Here is a 13,021-nt window from a genome sequence, read left to right as displayed (position 1 = left end):
AAAGAGCAATTGCCTGAGTACTGTCCCACGGACTTTGCAAAGATCATGTTCTTATTCTACTATGAATTCAGTGAACTGAGCAGACAAGTTAGCAGGATGTACCACCTCCAAAGAAATTGCTAGCAACTCATTGATAAGTATTTGATTTGTGACTAAGCTGTCACTCACTGTCTCTCTGTTGAAACCAAAGCTTGTTTCACCTTAGTTTCAATCCAGAAAGCAGTCTAGATCTGTATGTCCTATTCAGACCCTTCATGAAACTGGGAGAAATTCAGTATGAGAGACATAAATAGCAAGTAACAGCCTTAATATAAAAAATTTATTTTCATTTAGTTTCTTTTCTTTTTACTGGTGCTTACATTATAGCAAATAATAAAAGCTTTCCATTAAATGATTTCTAATGCTAAAATAGTAGCTATAAACAGGTACTTAACAAGAATGTGTGCTGGATAAGAATTATTCTTATTGCCACTGCTAAAAATTGCAATGATGCATTGTGAGAAATGCCACCCTTAAAGAGGCAAGGGTGTAATTCCCTTACCATCTACTTCCCCTGCCCCTGCCTTTTTTTTTTTTTTTAAATGCAGGTACCTGGAGAAGAAACGCCTCCTATTTCCACGATTTTTCTTTGTGTCAGATCCTGCTCTCTTAGAAATTCTTGGCCAAGCGTCAGACTCTCACAATATACAGGCACATCTGCTGAATGTCTTTGACAACATTAAAACTGTCATGTTCCACGAAAAGGTATGTGCTGCCCGCACCTCAAAGTTACATTCTTTCAAATTAGCAATGCACAGTACTTGTTAAATAAGAAAGCTACCTGGGTGCAAAGGGCATTCAACTGTTTTACTGAGCTTATTGACTATTTGATGCTGTGTAGGCTTTCTTCATTTAAGATTTAGTTTCATATCCTCATTTACGTAATAGGAAAACGCTACATAAAACAGCAAAACAAACAAAAATTTGCACCAGTGTGAAACCTAACTAGTGCTTAGGTTTCAGAAAAAAACACCCAGGTACTGAACTGTCCTCTGTGGCTTAATAGAGGCTAGCATCCACTCAGATAGTATTCTGATTCTTTATGAGCATATTTGTATCTTTAAATTGCCTGTATTTGTACGTTTTCATTAATTTTTTGATTGTAAGAAAAAGTGTATCTAGTCTGTCAGCTGTTTCTGAGTTATCCTTAATAAGCCTTCAAACATACTGTTTAAAGAACAATTTTCTTATACCCTTTACAAGAACAGATAGCAACAAAATTTTTTATTTTTCTTGTGTATGTATACATTTTCTTAGAGATTCACTACCTCCCCATGCATTTGAAATTCCTTTGATTGACAATGTTCCTTAACTTTTGTGTTTCCATTATTTTTGATCATAAGGCTGTAAATTTTGTTAGGATATTAACCCACCAATAATGGGGGAAGGTTTCCTTTATTGTGACTGGAAAGTGGATGTTGTCACTGAAACTTAAGTGAAATTCAGGAATTGTCAATGTATTGGGGCTTGTCTCCTTGTTCAGCTGACAGTGTTTTGTTTAAAGCCTTTCTGCACACCAAAAGTAATGATTTAATTGTTTTTACATTTACATATGGTAAAGATAACAACGAATCTATAAACACGAAATGTTCTTGCTTTTCTTTTATTAGATATATGACCGTATATTGTCAATTAGTTCACGAGAGGGTGAAACTATAGAGCTGACTAGACCTGTAATGGCTGAAGGTAATGTGGAAGTTTGGCTCAATTCTCTGTTGAAGGAATCCCAGCTGTCACTGCATCATGTTATTCGTCAGGCAGCTGCACACATCCAGGAAACCAGTTTCCAGCTGACTGAATTTCTTTGTACTTACCCAGCCCAGGTAGTGTCATTGTTAAATCAATGAAAAATTGTTCATGTATATGTAGCACGTTGATGTTTTTTCTTGTCTTTGCAATCAAAATCGCAGTCAGTGTTATAAATGCAAAACTGACATTTAAATTTATCTTAATCACCTCAGTCTTTTAAGTTATGCTTTACATATCTGAAACCAAAGGAAGAAAACTTACCCTGAAGCTCTTGTGCAAAAATAATGCTGAATGCAATGAATTAATGCAATGGAGTTAACACTGTTTCTTTGCAAGCTTAATACTTGACTACTGAAGGAAAAGTAGTAAAATTGTATGTTTGTTTATATATTCAGGAAAATACTATATATTGCTAAGGATTTGAGGCTGAGGGTAGTGCTGAGGGAAGATTATTTTCTTAGGAGAAGCTTCTTCACTTGTGATCAGGAATGTTGTTGGAGAGCAAATAAAGAGTTTGTGAATTATTGAAAAATATTTTAAATTGAAGCATTAATTATTCAGTGATTAGTTATTATATATAAAGTATATTAATTATATATAGTATTTTTATATATGCTGTAAATTATATTGAACAGTTGTATCAGCAGTGCACAGTAGGCAATATCTACAAGACTGAAATGTGGACTTAACTGTCTGTTTATGAATGGAGTTGAGACATAAAACAGATGCGTGGGTTGAATGACATCTATATGGATGCATGAAAAAATAATTTTATACAAATAGTAGCAGAACCATTTCTTTAGTCTATCTGCGTCTGTGAATGTACGTTTTTAGGTGAAAGAGAAAAGATTACGCAGCATATACATTTATGTTTCCCAAGGTTGGGTTGTTGGGAATCCAAATGATTTGGACAAGAGATTCAGAAGAAGCTTTGACTAATGCCAGGTATGATAAAAAAATTATGCGAAAGACCAACCAGTTGTTCCTGGATCTTCTAAACACGCTGATAAATATGACAACAAAAGACCTCAGCCCAGTCGAGCGAGTTAAATACGAGACATTGATCACTATTCATGTGCATCAGAGGGACATTTTTGATGGTCTGGTAAGTATTGAAAAATTTACAATAAGTTATGAGGTGGTTTCCATGTAAAACAATGTAAAAGGACAAAAAGAAAATGTTACTATACCTATGAACTCCTGCCTCTTAAGTTCAACATTAAATTTCAGGACTATAACGATTATGTGACCTGGAGTATTATAAAAATGCTGAGGTTGCTTCAATCCATGTCTTAGTTTCCCTTTAAGTAATTCAGTGTTTCCCCCCCCACAAACAATAACAGAATTTTATAATGCTTTGTGTTGACCCACTTAAGTTAGATGCCTCTGTTGTATGATCAGTTAGGGACTTCTTTTTCCTCATACATTGTGTTGCAAGTAATTGTCCTTTCTCTGGACTGCATTGTGAGTTTTGAGGAGTAAATAGAATGAATGTAGAGTTATAGTACAGGAAAAAGTTTGATGTTGGTTGAAGCTGCTATCCCTTCTGTTCTGCTTTCAATAGTATACTTAATTAGTACTTAGGGATTTATTTATTCACTTCACAACTTCTTATGCTGCCATAAGATACTGAAATTAGGAAAATGAAAGCATTTACTGCTTAACAATCAAACTTAAAAGCTAGCATACTCTTTACCTATAGGAAGCTCTGGACCTGACTCAGAAATTAAGCTGAGAAAAGAATTACAGAGTTTTAACCTGTTGCTGATAGGCAGGCATCTTTCTTTTTGTTGTAGAACCAGTTGTTTCTAGTTATAATCATCTTATGTAAAGTATAATTTTTAGATATAACTTGCAGGGCATCTTTTTTAATCCTGTTTAAAATTCAGTTGGTCAACTGAATTCTTAACTAATATCTACACCATGACAATGTCTTGAAGTACTTTTTTTCCAATTTGCAAGTGGTTTCATACAACTCTCATGACTTTTTTTAAAATCAGTTATCACATTATGTGCTTCCTACTCATATGTAAAAATGAAGTGGTAGAGGTAAAAGAAATGGTGGTTTTAATGTTAACTGAACTTAATGACTTTTGTTTGAGGCTTATGAACTGTTCGTTTGTATTTAGAATATTTACACACTTATCTAAAGCCTAAAGTTCCTTTGCCTTAGTATGGGTTTCAGGGACAGCAATAACACATTAGCAATTTTTGTGGTAAAAAGGAAGATAGGGTCTCCAATATTCTTGTGTTACTAGCTGTTTTTTATGCCTTTCATTGTGATTGCAGTGCTGCTTTTGCAGTATTACTTAGATGAGATAATATAAATGCGAAAGTAAATGTTAACTGTGAATATCACAGCTAGCCTTTTTTTTCCTCTTTTCTTAGTGTTGCATGCATATCAAGAGCCCTACAGACTTCGAGTGGCTGAAACAGTGTAGATTTTATTTTAATGAAGACTCTGATAAAATGATGATTAAGATCACTGATGTGGGTTTCACATACCAGAATGAATTCTTGGGCTGTACTGACAGGCTTGTCATAACACCTCTTACAGACAGGTGAAAAAGACTATTTTATTCCTTTATTCTTCGACAGCAAACCTAGGCTTTTACAAGAACAATTTAGTCATTCCTATTGGATGCAAAATAGAACTCTGCAGAGTTTATCCTTCACAGTCTTATCAAAGTCAATAATTTTACATGAATATTTTTGTTTCTGTGCCTTACAATATGAGTAACTTCCAGCTTAATTTCTGCTGCATACTTGTGTGATCCCCACATATATGATGTATGGGACTCTGATTCTCATGTATGTGAGGCTCGTGTACCTGAGGATCAGGTACATCCAACAGACACAAGATGCAGAGAGACATGCAGGACAAAAATAAGTGTTTACAGGCAAGCTAATGAAAAGAGATAAGGAAGAATAGATAGGAAAAACAGTTTTATTCAGCTGCAATAGTTTGGAGGTCTTTGATCTAGAAGGATGTTGAAAGAATTGCAGTCCTGTTAACAGAGAGGTCTGCGTACCTAACTGGAATAACACAAAGAATGCTTTATAAGCTATCATTGGCAAAATAGGGGCATTGGGTGTTTTTTTTTTTTTTAAAAAAAAATTTTTAATTTAACTATTCCACACATCAAATTCTAGAGCTTCTCTTTAGATATAATTGTTAGCTAGTGTTTTACTGCATTACACATAGAAGTTTAATTTTTGAAAATAGGATGCGCTGTATGATCAAATTTTAAAGGTGGATGAGAAAAGAAAGGTTAGCTGTCTTTCATTATTGTATGCCACAGTATAATGTAGTTCAGAACTACTTCAATTAAAGTAATTCAGGAACAAAACTAACCAAACTATATTAGGCAGCATCTCTGTATCTGCTTTCTTCCCTTCTTGTGATCTTCCATGTTGCTGATTATTGAGGATTACCTGTTATTCCACTTAATATATGAGGAGACGAACCTTAGTATTACCTGCATCAGAGGCTGAGTGAAGGGTTTTCCTTCTTACTGATTTAAATTGTAATTAGAGACATATCATTTCAGCAGTTTCTTTGCCTCCTTAAATCAGACCTTCCTCATGTAACACACTTAAGTAAGTTCCTCTGGCACTATACAGAAAACTCTCTACTGCAGCCCATTAGGTGATGATAACCTATTGCCTTTTAGATGTTACATCACTTTGGCTCAAGCTTTAGGCATGAACATGGGTGGAGCACCTGTGGGACCTGCAGGAACTGGAAAAACTGAAACCATCAAAGACATGGGCCGGTGCCTTGGAAAATACGTAGTGGTCTTCAACTGTTCAGACCAGATGGATTTCCGAGGACTTGGGAGGATCTTCAAAGGTAAGATGTGGACTAAAGGTAAAATGTTGGCCAAAAGGGTCAACTGTATCCTGGTGTGCATTAAGCACGATATACTAACCAATCAAAAGAAGTGATTGTCCCAGTATACTCAGCATTGGACTGGCCGCACCTCAAGTACTTTGTGCTGTTTTGGGACCAAAATGTAAGAATCATATGAAAATATTAGAGTATGTCCAAAGGAGAGCAACAAAGATGGTGAAAGAACTAGAGGGCATGACTTATGAGGAACAGTTTGTTCAGCTTAGAGACAAGGTCTCTTCTCTCTGGTGTCTGATGATAGGACATGAGGGAATGGCTTGAAGCTGCATCAGGTGAACCTCAGGTTGGGTATTAAGAAAATGTTCTAATGGAGAGTGTGGTCAATCACTGGGACAAGCTCCTTGAGGAAGTAGTCAGGGCCCCAAGCCTGTCAGTGTTCAAGTAGTGTCTGGACAACATGGTTAGATATATGGTTTCACTTTTAGGTAGCCCTATGTGAAGTCAGGGGTTGGACTTGATCCTCAGGAGTCCACAACCCAGGATATTCTGTGATCATGATTCTATGGACTATGTGAAAGTTACAAATGCTAAGAGAACATCTTTATAATACGAGGTCAGCACATAATCAGCAAGTGGTTTTCAGCCTTTTAATAAATGCAAGTAATCAATATCTTGTTATGAATGTAAAATACATTTGCAGCACTGTCTCCAAGAAATGGAAATGTCTGAAAACATAAGACAGTTTATGAAAGGATACATAAAGACACTTAAAATAATCAGAGGACTGCCAGTACAAAAAGAAAAAGCTGTGAAATTTGTTACTGAACTAGTGGAATGTGTTGGCTTCTGATTTCAGTATTTTGTCCCCTTCAAATGTCAAAATTCTTATCAGTTGAAGTGCATGAATAGCACTGTATTTGTTAAAAAAACAATTGGCACAGCTCACTGAAGTTACATGCATATCACAGGTTTTTTTTTTCTAGGCACTTGGAATTGATAACTGTCAGTCATGGCAGATGTTGAATTAGAAGTCAAGTGGAGGTCCTTGACTATGGTATTGTTGCAAGTGACTCTGTTGATGATTTTTTTGTTTCATTTTCCCCAAAATATCCAAGGAAGAATGCAGTTCTGGCACAGACTGCCCCCTAACTTCTTTCCAGATGAAAGCAACTTTGTTGTTCATTTTAGTCTGTGCAATAAGCTATTGACAACCCATCATATTTTCATAGACTTATTGCAGGGATTTTTTTGGGGGGATAGGGAGGAACAGGAAAACATTCAAGATACTGAGAGAAGGAGCAGAAATCAAAGGATGTAGTATCCTAGACAAGCTTGAGGACTTTTGGAACTTTGTTAATTCTTGCTTGAAAAAGAATTAAAGTCTTCTACTTGTCCCTTTCTCAGCCCTCAACAATTATTTTTTTTTTCCCCTGAGGTAGATTAACCTGATTTTTGGCTTATGAATTGCACCAAAATGAGGTTAACAACATAATGGTCAGATGCTTAGTTGCTTTTCTCTTTGAAGGTCTTGCTCAGTCTGGCTCCTGGGGTTGCTTTGATGAATTCAATCGTATTGATTTACCAGTATTATCAGTAGCTGCACAGCAAATTGCAATTGTGTTGACGTGTAAGAAGGAACGTAAAAGAAGTTTTATTTTTACTGATGGAGATAATGTGGAAATGAACCCAGAATTTGGCATCTTTCTTACTATGGTAGGTATTCAGTAGGTTTCTAATATGCCAATGTTGATTGTACAGTAATTGCTTCTAACCTGGTGTGTTAAATGTACTTGCTAACTCTTATCCTACTTAGCTCTTGGAACTCACTGACAGTTTGAGAACACTGAACATTACTACAAAGACAGTTTACAAGGTCTTGTTTCAATGACATCAAGCACATGCAATTAACAAATGTAACCAATATTGTAAATACAAGTTGTTATCTCAATCTCAGATTACTTCTGCATGCTACATTCTGGTTCCCAAAGAATGATTTTTGCTACAAATACAGAAAAGTGGCCATAGAGATATAGGTAGAAGTAGCCAGTAAAAACAGGACCTATAAGACAAATACAGATTTGAAGTGTTTAGGTGGAACATTTTTCATACCTCATGGATATAAGAAAGGCTAAAATACTGTAGAGGTATGGTGGTAAATCTGCATGGCAGTTCATTTTTACATGTGATTTAAAGCCAAAAAGCTGGTTTTGTCTAACCAGATTACATGTTTCCTTGCTGATTCTTCTGTTTGTGCAAGGTGCAGTCAACTTCAAAGCCTGTTCTTCTCTCCAGAATCCAGGATATGCTGGACGGCAAGAACTTCCTGAAAACTTGAAGATCAACTTCCGTTCGGTGGCTATGATGGTTCCTGATCGTCAAATCATAATTCGTGTTAAATTGGCTAGTTGTGGTTTCATTGCTAATGTTGTACTTGCAAGGAAATTCTTCACACTGTACAAGCTGTGTGAAGAACAACTGTCAAAGCAGGTGATTATTTTCATATCAGAAAAAATTATCTTAGGGAAAAACTATATATGATGTCACAAGTTATTAGTATCTGTGTGAAGAAAATGGAAAAATTCATGTTCACTAAGTAAGCTAAATGACACTTGCAGTTTAGTAGTGCAACCATCTGCTGTCCTAGTGGATTAACTCCTGCTACAGGTTATTTGTTCAAGAATGGGACTATCATTCAGAACACGGCTTATTATTAAGGTTTAGCTTTAATGAATGGTGACGATTAAGGCAAAGGGCTTATATATTAGTTGGTCTTATAGAGTGGATTGAGAGGCATTTGGTTTGTACTGTCTGTGCTTGTTTAGATGTTTCTCAAATAAAGTCAGTTTCCAAGGTCCACAGAGAATTCAAAATATTACTGCTAGTTTATTTCTTAATAGTCCTTGGCAATCTTATCTTGGTTCACAGACTTGTGATTGTGATCACATTTCTTTTGTCTGTCATACCTTGCAGTTTAGTAGGTGGTTGCAGAGGTGAGGAATGAAATTGCCCATAGTCATACAGCCAAAGAGTAGTTGTTGGATGTTAAAAGGCATTTGTACCACATGTACCACTTCTCATACATATCCGTATCTTGAATGATAAATAAGAATTGTTTCATCTCTGTTACCTCAGGGAAAATTTTCCCAAACTTTGCATATCTTCTAGGTGCATTATGATTTTGGCTTGCGGAATATATTGTCAGTGCTGCGTACATTAGGAGCAGCAAAAAGAGCGAATCCTGCAGATACTGAATCTACCATTGTCATGCGTGTACTGAGAGACATGAATCTGTCTAAACTAGTAAGTTCCAAGGGCCTGGTAAATTAATTAAAATGCACTTTGAGGCTATGTGTTGGGTTTTGTTTTTTTTTTTTTTTTTTGAAATACAATTTAAATCTGTTAAGGTGATCACTAGAAGATTGGATGTGGCCTTTACACTGAAACTGGCTTGGAAATGTTGCATTCTCTGGATAGTCTTGGGTACTGGTTCTGTGTGGGATAGAGTTAATTTTCTTCATAGTACCTTGTATGGGGCTAGGGAGGCAGTGAGTGATGGGCTGTGTGTTGCTTGGCTGCCTACCCGGCTTGAACACCACCACCTTGAATTATTCAGATTAATTTTTTTTACACATTTCCCCTGCTACCTGTAGAAATAATTGACCAAGTAGAAGTCTATGTAGTAACCTCTTTAGAACCTTTGACCTAAAGTATTTAGTTACTCTTTTGAAATAATCTGTTATTCTTAGTAATGAGTACCGTCTCATCTGTCTTAAATAGCTAACAAAACCTCTTCTGTTGCTGTGATACTTCATCTCCTTTATTATCTTTTTTAGCACCTTAGATAAATAATTTACTATTTGTATAAATGTTATTGCTAAAATCTACTTTAATAAATTCAATCTGTGTATTAGTGATTTATTTCAATAACTTTTGAATATTGGAAGCATCACATGATCTCCTTCTGCTGTGTCCTGCTAGAGTGTTTAGCACCTAGAGGATTACCATAGATGATTCCTTATGTTTTCAAATATTTCTTTAGCTCTGCAAGAGTTAGGGATTGGTTTTTAGGATGCTAGAATTAAAAAGAAAGGTTTTAATCTGTGGTTCCCCCCAATTTTCACTAGATTGATGAAGATGAACCCTTATTCCTGAGTCTAATTGAAGATCTGTTTCCAGATATCCAGCTTGATAAAGAAGGCTATCCTGAACTGGAAGCCGCCATTGACAAACAGGTAATATTTGTCTTGATCTGTGCTGCTGTGACATAACTATCATGATGTGACATCTAAGAAAATGATTGGTGTTGAATCTACCCAGCTGGTAATATTAATGTTTTGCTATTTAGAGGAAGAGTAAACTTTTCCATAAATTTTTACCACTGATGTATTATTATTAACCTTATTCTTAAGAATGTTACTGAATTGTGATTGTGGTGTCCTGTGGTTTTCTTGTGAGTCATTTGTGGTGACCAGTTTGAAAAATGCATGTCCATACGCTTGCCTTATGTGACCCAGGTTTTAATATTTGTATAAGGTCTAACAATCCGAGTGTGATTTTGAGAAAAGATTTACCTACATTTCTTCTATTTCGTCTCCCATTAGATCTTTTGGAACATTTCAATAGGGCCAACTTAAGAACATCAGTAGGATGTAGAAGGCTTGTGAAGTATGTACACTTAAATGATCACCTCTATTAAACTTTCCTGCAGAATGTCGATAATTCCTCAGATAATTGTCTAACAGTTAGACAGAGAAATAAAAATGTCAAAAAACAGATTAAAAAAAAGGCAAAAATGAAAAATTTGGAAATCAAATGTGCATTTCTCAAGAATTTGAGTATATGGCTTTTTGTTTACTTGTATTTAATATGGTTAGATACAAATAAAGAGGTCTGCTTCTAACTTTCCTAACAAGGAAGAGTTGAATCATCAGCTAATGTTTATAAAACTGTTTTGCTTTCTGTAGTTTATACAGTAGGCTTTAAAAAAGAACTCACGAATTAAGCTTTTATTAGGAGAAACTATGAAGAACTTCAATCTTATGCTTTAAATTGTCATTTCCTAATAAATCAAAAAGGGTTCTTAATAACATGGTCTTCATAGCGCTACTGTTGGTGATCTGTGAAGCCAGACATAGAAAGCGTTAGCCCTTTTAACAACAGACCATTATCACTTGCTTGTAAGTAGGGTGTAATGTCAGCTCGTACTGAAGCAGTGTTGGAAACCTGGAGAGCTTTAGGCACTGTGATTATCTTATATAAACCAAAATTTACCAGAAGTTCAGATCTAGGGATCTCATGCTGCATTTTTAGTGCTATGACAGTGTTTGGAAATTTTGTTAGCTTATTTTGGCCTATTTTTCTCATATTGCTAAAACTGAGAATCTGGAGAAACTAGAAATGGTAGGCGGTCTTGTTTGTCTTGGAAGTGAATCAAAGTTTTATTGAATGGACCTCTTTTCTGTGTTTTCAGAACTATAATGACTCAGTACAATGAGAACAGCTAGGTTAGGACAGAATCAAGTTAGGACTATTTTTGTTGGGGGAGGCAGGCAGGAATTCTTGGGAGAATATCATAATGAGGAAATAGTCATTACCTGAATTAAAATGTTTTCTGTGTTTATATGTGGTGGTAGGTTGACCCCAGCTAGCAGCTAAGCTAACACCCAGTCTCTTGCTCGCTTTCCTGCAGCAGGTTAGGGGAGAGATTTGGAAGGAGAAAAGAGAGGGAAGAAAACTCGTGGGTCTAGATCAAGACAGTTTAATAAATGAAGGAAAAAAAAAAAGAAACAAGTGATGCAAAAGCATCACCACCAGCAGACTGATGCCCAGCCAGTCTCTGAGCAATGGCTACTTTGGAGAAACTTCCCCCCAGTTTTATTGCTAAGCATGACATTATCACTGCAGGGGTTTGGACTAGATGACCTTTAAAGGTCCCTTCCAACCTAAACTGTTCCATGATTCTATGGTATGGAGTATCTCTTTGGTCAGTCAGAGTCAGCTGTCCAGCTTTGTTCCCTCCCAAACTCTTGCCCGCTCCCAACCTACTCACTGACAGAACAGTGTGAGAAAAGAGGCCTTGATGCAGTGCAAGCACAGTTCGCCACTGTCCAAAACACTCGTGTGTTAGCAACACTGTCTTGATCATAAATCTAAAATGTGGCACTACATGGGCTACTATGAAGAAAATTAACTCCATTCCAACCAGACCAAGTACCTAGGTAGAACTGTTAACAGAGGATTGTTTGGGAACATGTCAAATCTGCTTGTGAACATACTTCTTTTTTGATAAGGGAAATACCTAGTCTACAAGATTATTATAGAATCCATAAGCATTAGAAATTGTTAAAAAAAGATAAGTCTCCACGGATGATATTGGATCAGAGTAAAGGAATAGCTAAAGCGACAGTCTTGTTTTGTGTGAAGAGAGAAATCGGTTCAGATACGTTCTGTTGGTGCATCATTAGATTTTGGATGTGTTACTGTTATGTACATGGACTCTGGAAACAAGTCAGAAGGCTATGTTTTATACTGGAAAGAAAGGCAGCTTGAGTGGTTTGGTGTCAACTGTGAGAGCTGTTAAGATGTAAATGATAACAGAATTTTATTGTGTATCCATGAAAATGGTGCTTCTGATGTCTTCGTTGTGCTTTGCAAACTCCGTTGCTTCAACAGTGGTGTTCTTCATGGAGATGAGGAGCTGGTGGCAGCGTATGCTTCATGGTTGCTGTTGATGAATTCATGTTGTGCTGCCTTCTGTTCTTGACTTCCTTGCAGAGAGAGAAAAATAAGTTGAACCGACATGAGCTTTGATATGCAAGTAATATAGCAAGTGGTAGTGCCAGTTCCATGGTTCTAACTGACTACATGACAGTAATTGTAAAAGCTGAGTTTTATCTTATCAATAAGAAGTTACTCCTCTTTTTACTGATAATATTTTCTGAGATTTTTTGTGGAATGTAATTTAAAAACAAATTATACTTGAATTAAAATATAAGTATTATTTTGAAAGCTTCACTTTTCTAACATGATCTTGAGTTTTTAGAATTTTTTTTGGCTGTCAAAAACATAGTGTGCTACAAAATAGTTGTAACTTTTCTCTACTGCCTAAAAACTTTCTTGTTCACTTCCAGCTGAGTCACTTTCACAAGCAACAGTAATGCCATTACAGTGAGATAACTTCTTTAAGCTTGAAACTAGTAGAATCATAGAATGCTTTCGGTTAGAAGGGACCTTTAAGGGTCATCTAGTTCCAACCTCCCTGCAATGAGCAGGGGCATCTTCAACTAGATCAGGTTGCTCAGAGGCCTGTCTAGCCTATCCTTGAATGTTTCCAGGGATGAGGCATCTGCCACCTCTCTGGGCAACCTGTTCCAGTGTTTC

At 36.2% G+C, this 13,021-nt stretch overlaps 1 protein-coding gene across 1 annotated transcript in view; it reads left to right on the top strand.

Annotated features, from left to right (window-relative positions):
* The window catches only part of LOC104166458 (dynein heavy chain 5, axonemal-like), a gene marked incomplete at both ends in the record, with an annotated part of 46,746 nt that overhangs the window by 14,101 nt on the left and 19,624 nt on the right, over nucleotides 1–13,021 (top strand). The window contains 9 exons of the mRNA XM_009706397.1: nucleotides 588–744; nucleotides 1,650–1,862; nucleotides 2,669–2,893; nucleotides 4,177–4,349; nucleotides 5,463–5,641; nucleotides 7,167–7,354; nucleotides 7,934–8,128; nucleotides 8,807–8,941; nucleotides 9,766–9,873. Coding sequence (XP_009704699.1) covers nucleotides 588–744; nucleotides 1,650–1,862; nucleotides 2,669–2,893; nucleotides 4,177–4,349; nucleotides 5,463–5,641; nucleotides 7,167–7,354; nucleotides 7,934–8,128; nucleotides 8,807–8,941; nucleotides 9,766–9,873 — 1,573 coding nt within the window. The remainder of the gene's footprint in view (nucleotides 1–587; nucleotides 745–1,649; nucleotides 1,863–2,668; nucleotides 2,894–4,176; nucleotides 4,350–5,462; nucleotides 5,642–7,166; nucleotides 7,355–7,933; nucleotides 8,129–8,806; nucleotides 8,942–9,765; nucleotides 9,874–13,021) is intronic.

The sequence above is a fragment of the Cariama cristata genome, unplaced genomic scaffold (genome assembly GCF_000690535.1).
Source record: "Cariama cristata isolate BGI_N322 unplaced genomic scaffold, ASM69053v1 scaffold1958, whole genome shotgun sequence".
Taxonomy (NCBI): Eukaryota; Metazoa; Chordata; class Aves; order Cariamiformes; family Cariamidae; genus Cariama; species Cariama cristata.
The sequence above is the reverse complement of the archived record's forward strand: the minus strand, read 5'-3'. Positions and strand labels throughout refer to the sequence as shown.